Source organism: Octopus sinensis, linkage group LG14 (assembly GCF_006345805.1).
Source record: "Octopus sinensis linkage group LG14, ASM634580v1, whole genome shotgun sequence".
Taxonomy (NCBI): domain Eukaryota; kingdom Metazoa; phylum Mollusca; class Cephalopoda; order Octopoda; family Octopodidae; genus Octopus; species Octopus sinensis.
The window spans coordinates 28,997,268-29,003,485 of record NC_043010.1 but is presented as its reverse complement, the minus strand read 5'-3'; the positions used below and the strand labels follow the sequence as shown (position 1 = coordinate 29,003,485).

Sequence of the window (6,218 nt, the reverse complement as noted above, 5' to 3'; positions counted from 1 at the left end):
TAAAAGGAAACCAACCGGCGGGTTAGTCCACTAACCCGAATAGAATAATGTAATACCCATCATTTATATTTTAATTTAATCATTCGTTTTCATATCATTTTATTCTCATGTATAAACCCATCCGTTTTTAATTTGTGTAATGGGCGCGTTTGACCCTTATGTGTTCCTTGCCTGCCCTTCATTGTCCCCTCTATGCAAACCTTTTATAGGTAAAATAAAGAAATACGCCCGCTGACACTCGTTGACGCTACATCGAAGAGGCCAGGGAACAGAAGAAAGAAGACATGCACCCTACACCAGAGCTGAAGACACCTCCGAAAGAGGAGGGGGGGCACGTCAAAACGGTAGAGGAGTAGGGGCCGAAACCGGACGTGGTCCCTCCTGATGATGTCTTGAGCTAACTGGATCCTATAAAGGAGCTGTTGTGGTAGCAGACCACGAAACACGGTTGTAATTCCTCCTCCAACAGAATTCCTTGATCAGATTTGAGGAGGAAGGGGGTAGGAACTTTTGAATGCAGACATATTTACACCGCTTTCACCGACTTCTTTGTTATTGCTATTTATTAATTGTGGCATTTACTGGAAAATTTGATTATTTGGTGAGTTTTATTTATTTCAATTATATTTTATTTGTTTTATCTATGTTATTTTTTAGAATTTCCTTCTTCAATTATTTTCATTTTAATTATAAATAAAACTAGTGAAATCCATTAAGACGGAAAACAGAGTTTGTTCGAGATTTGAAAGCAATCCAAGCTTCGTGTCCGATTTTCATTCCAACTGCCGAAAAGCAAATACAAACAAGTCAACCGATTTCCCTCCCCGCTCCATTTGCATATTTAATTGATAACCCTAATAAACTACTTCTGTAAATATTTAAAATTTATTCACATGACAGACTTATCATCAGTCTCATAAGCTGAAACGATATACCGGCGAATGAAATCATTTTAGTTATTATTATATGGGGTCACTCAACCTGCAAGAAATAACACACCAGTCTCCCTTCAAATCGCATTGCACCTTCATAAGAGGAAGGACGCATTGGATAACGTTTCTTGTAAAAAGATGGTATGGTCACGTCCGGAACGTTTTCTACAATAAAACTCCAGGATGGGGGGTTATCAGTAGTTAAACAACAATGACTTCTATGAAGCAGCCACATCTCTCAAATTACGCCTTGAAAAAGAAGAGACACATTGGAAAATGTTGTCCTAAGTACACATATCCGGGAGAATTAAATGGTCATGGGTGGAATATCATTGATCATAAGTCTACTCAGTCATGACTGACCTACAGTTAAACAATAACAACAAAAATTGCATAGATCGAACCAATTGTGGAGTTTTTATGCAGTCGTTCAATTTCCTAGAAATAACAGCTAAATTCCCCCTACCAGCTAAAATAGGGGCGACATTAGATAATATAGTCGTATATACACCGAAAACGATGGAATGGTCTCGGCCCGAGCGATTTTGATTATAAGTCTGCTCAAGGGCTGGTCTGAGGTTAAATGTGACAAGGCGTTTGAGATGTTTTGTTTTTTTAATTAAAATTGTTTTCGTAAAAGTGGGAAAGTTTAAGAATCACTATGACCTACATTGAATTTGGCCAGCAAGGGACACAGCATTTACCTGCCTTTAGATGCCACAGGTATGACATCGCCACAATGTTGTCGGAGATTATTTTAATTGTTAAAATAGAGCCACTGTTAGGCATTCAATTTGTGGAAAATGAAAATAAATATTAGATAATAATTACATTTGCAGAGGAGTTTGTCCAAACCTAGTGAATACCTTCACCACTTGGTTATATATGTGACAGGTGTGAGTAGATAGACTAATTAATATTACTTAGATGTCATCCTTGTGTTATATACATGCCACTAAACAGAACAAATAAGATATAATTCAATGGCAGTTTTAAGTATATCAGCAGTTAACCTAAACTATAGATCACAATCCAAATTGGTGCTCAGAATAGTTCTGAAAGGATCACAAAGAAAAGAATCTTTCATTTTTGAAATATTGGAGTAAATGTAAAATATTCGTCAATACGTTATGCAATAAGCCATAGGTAGGTATCCCAAAGAAATTTATAAAATGTTGGGAAGTGCACCTTATTGTTTTATTTTTTATTTATTTGTAATACACTCTTGTATGAACTACATCTGTTTGTTATTATCATCATTTTATGTCTACTTTCCATACTGGCATGGGTTGGACAAATAATCAATGTCAGAGTCACTTTTTAAAATTTTTCTCATAGACTAATGCTCATATATGTCATTTAGGCTCAGTTTCTACAGCTGAAAGATATCCTTCCTATCATCAACTTTTACAGAGTGGACTGGGTGCACCAGCAATCCTTTGTATGGTAAGAATGAAAGAACATCAGAGCCCTCTGCTAGCTCACCAATCACTTTAGAAGATACCTAGGGAGGCGGGCTTTTGCTGTGACATCAATGCAGATGATGCCTTAGTAACTTTACTCAGATAATGTAAATAAGGAAGGGTGGGTGAGAGAGAAAGCAATGACAGCAGAAAGACTAAAATAGGTGGGAGATGATGATAGATATGAAGTTACTGGGATGACTGTCCATAAGATGCATGTTGCTTATGTAAATACTACTCGCAACTTCACTTTCAGTTGCATTTATTTTTTATTTTTATTTTTATTTTATTTTATTTTTTTTTTGCATTGGTACAAGGCCAGAAATTTTAGTTGGAAGGGACAAGCAATATATGAGCCTCAATACTTAACTGCTACTTATTTTACTGACTCAGCAAAATTTACCTCAGCAGGATTTCAACTCAGGATATAAGCAACTATAACAAATAACTCAAGGCATTTAGTCCAATACTCTAACACTTCTGTCCTGTTGCATTTAAACAATTGTTTCTAACTAAAAGATAATGCCTGGAGTTTGGAAGTGAGGGTGGAGTTAGTCAATTAAAACCAATGGAATGAAAATTCCCTCCTTAAAAAACAGGTAGAGGTATTTGGCTGTAGAATATATTGTTACAATAACATTCATCCAACCCAAACATGCATAGAAATTGTACATGTAAAAGTAATGAAGGTGACATAGTTACTTATCTATCTATAGAAGTATCTACAAACTAATTACCTGTATTTTTCTTTTTCTTTTGTTTTCCAGTAATTCAATAAAAGTGCAAAATGGTAATTACTATCCCAGAGACCGGAGGAGGAGAAGGAGAAGACTTCTGCTAACATTGATTCTGGTGATAGTTCTGTTGTTTAAAACTGCCTGCCCATCACCATTAAACAACACTTACCTGTTTTACTAACTTTTTTAAAGCAAAAGTCATGTACAAAACATTTTTAAATATGATTCCTCCCACCCACTGAGAGATTTCTCTGTCTAATTAGGGAATCATTTGTAAAATAACACTTATAACTTTTCCGATTCCATTCAATAAGAGATATTTTCTCCCAACACTCTCACTCTCTCACCTCCCTCTCTTGTTCATCAAATTTTGCTTCATCCTTTTGGATGAAGCCCAAACCTGTTGTTCTGGATGAAGATGAAGAAGATTCCTCGCTGTGATATCTGTGGAAAGTCATTCAGCCGTCGTGACAACTTGGAGAGGCACAAGGCCGCACACCTGTCCAGACCCGTTTACTACTGCGATGTCTGCCAAAAAGGATTCTCACGCAAGTCTTATTTGAAGGTGCATGGCCGGTCACACACTGGTGAGAAGCCATATGTCTGTGGGATTTGCAGCTGTGCATTTGCACGGGATGACCACTTGATGCGGCATCGTCGTAAGCAGCATACCGACAAAATATTCAGCCACATTATTTCTTCTGTTGCCAATGTCATGCCAGTCTCTACAAGCAATGATGCAAACAATGTCACCACCACCACTGCTATCACCACTACCACCACTACCACTGCCAACAACAACAACATTAGTAGTAGTAGTAGTAGTAGTAGTAGTAGTAGTACCAGCAACAATATTTCGAGTCAGGTTTCAGAAGTCCTTGATGAACAACAGAAACAGCAACAAAAAACCTGTCAAAGCTCCATACAACCACCACCAAGTGAACGTTGCATTATTTCTAATGCATTTCCTGTGTTGTCAGGTGAAAATCAGGTAAATTACATCTGTGCAATAAAAGAAGATGAAGATGCAAAAAAATTAACAACATCTGATCTGTTGCAGATTCAACAAGAACTGCAACAGCATCAACAACAACAACAACAACAACTACTTTTTCAACAGCAATTGCAGCAACAGTCTGAACTGCAACAATATCAACCCCATCTTGTATTAAAACAGGACATTGATGATGAAGAAGCTGTTGCTGCTGCTGCTACTGTTGTACCAACTGCATCAGCTGTTGTACCACACGCTGCAGCAGCTGTAGTGCCGTCTAGTTTGGAGACGTCAACAGATGTAGACAACAGTGTGCAAGCTTTTACTACAGATGGCACCAATGTAATGAACATTGTAAAAATACTTCCTGCAGTTGTTGCAACATCTTGCAGTGGCTGCTACCTTGATACCAGTGCAATAGACAGTTCAGGCATTTGCTGGAAACAAGAAGACAACTGTCCTGGAATCATCACCACTTATGCCCTACCAATCAGCAGCACAAAGCCACCTCAGAAAAGTGTCAACTGCAATGCAGTTCCATTTCACTGCTCTGTTTGCAGCAAAACCTTTTCCCGGCGTGACAATCTTGAACGACACAAACTGTGTCACCAAGAAGGTGCCAGTAAACAGTACAGTTGTGAAATATGTGATAAGGCATTCTCTCGGAAGTCTTACCTGAAAGTTCATGCCCGTATCCACTCCGGTGAACGACCTTACCAGTGCGATCTGTGTGGGTTTGCCTTTTCTCGTTATGACCACCTTCTTAAACACAAAACACCTACAAAGGGACGAAGGAAGCTGAGCTGTGTGCCACGTGCTGATGTTATAGCAGAAGTTGTGAACAATACAACAGAAGATGCTCCAGCAACAGGGGCTACTGTCACTGAGGTGCATTTTCAAAACGATCTACCGCAAATACAACTGGCACAACAAGTGCACCATCATCAACAACAACAGACAACACAATCCAACATAATTCAAGATGCAAGCACTGCTTCAGGACTAACAGCCATTGATTCACAAGCACAGCTAACAGAAGGCCAAGCAACAGTATTTCACACCAATGCAGGCACTGCTACTGCTGTGATCCCACAGCAGGCAACACTCGGTGCACATACAGTCACACTTGCTAACACACCCATCACACAGATTTTTCATACAATCCAAATGTCTTCAACTGCTCAACTTTTCCCCACTTTACAAATGGCTCCAGCCACACATTTATTTACAAACAACCCTCAGTTAGCAAACACAACACGAATATTCACAAACAAATAATTAATTTAATTCAATAATAAAATCAAAATTTTTTTTTTAAATGAATGACAATTTCTCTAGCAAAAAGATTTCATACTTTCTTTTTTTAATTCTTCTTTATGAAATCACAGGGAAGTTTTTTCTTTGTCATCTGTTAATCAGGAGTGAAGGCATGCAACCTAGAATGCACTCATGAACACAACATCATGGTTCCAATTACTACACCAGTTAGTGTGTTGTGTTCTTGAGCAAGTCACTTCATTTCATGTTGCTCCAGTCCACTCAGTTGCAAATGAGTAACTGGCATCTCATTCAAGAAGTGTGTTGTAATCTCAGTCACTGGTATTCTGACTTCTACCTTAGATTGGTACTTTATTTATTTATCCCAGACGTATGAAAAGCAAAGTTGACCTCCTGACCTAGTGGTTATGATAAGAACATGGAACAATTCACAAGAGATTTATGTATGCAGATGTAGCTGAACAATATGTTTAATCACTGAGACCATCTTTGTGGTGATGGAGGATGGTGGGGCTCTCCATCCTAAAATTTGCAATTTGAAGCATGTGGTATATCTTACAAAGCAGCTAGTTAATTATAAGCAGAGTTGTGGTTGCAATATTGAGTGCCTCAAGCAACAAATACAGACGTTATTTAGCTCAAATTGTTAAATTTAAAAGTTACTGTCACAACTGTAACAGCTATGTTGAAGAATCCAAGCAACTACATAGAAATTCTTTAAATAATTCAATCTATAAAGATAGTTTGTAAGTTATTGACAAAGATGTGACTACAATTTTCAACACCTCAAGCAACTGTATAGAATGTAGAAGTT

General features: G+C 37.9%; 1 protein-coding gene across 1 annotated transcript; it reads left to right on the top strand.

The window, feature by feature from the left end:
* Window positions 1-462: 462 nt before the first annotated feature.
* On the top strand, window positions 463-5,455 carry LOC118765929 (vascular endothelial zinc finger 1-like). Its single transcript, XM_036508781.1, has 2 exons — window positions 463-601; window positions 3,163-5,455. The coding sequence occupies exon 2, from the start codon at window positions 3,545-3,547 to the stop codon at window positions 5,402-5,404; it is 1,860 nt and encodes a 619-aa protein (XP_036364674.1). The 5' UTR covers window positions 463-601; window positions 3,163-3,544; the 3' UTR covers window positions 5,405-5,455.
* Window positions 5,456-6,218: the final 763 nt, after the last annotated feature.

Coding starts and splice junctions, on each gene's coding strand:
- LOC118765929 (XM_036508781.1), top strand. CDS start 3,545: ATGAAGATGAAGAAGATTCCTCGCTGTGATATCTGTGGAAAGTCATTC.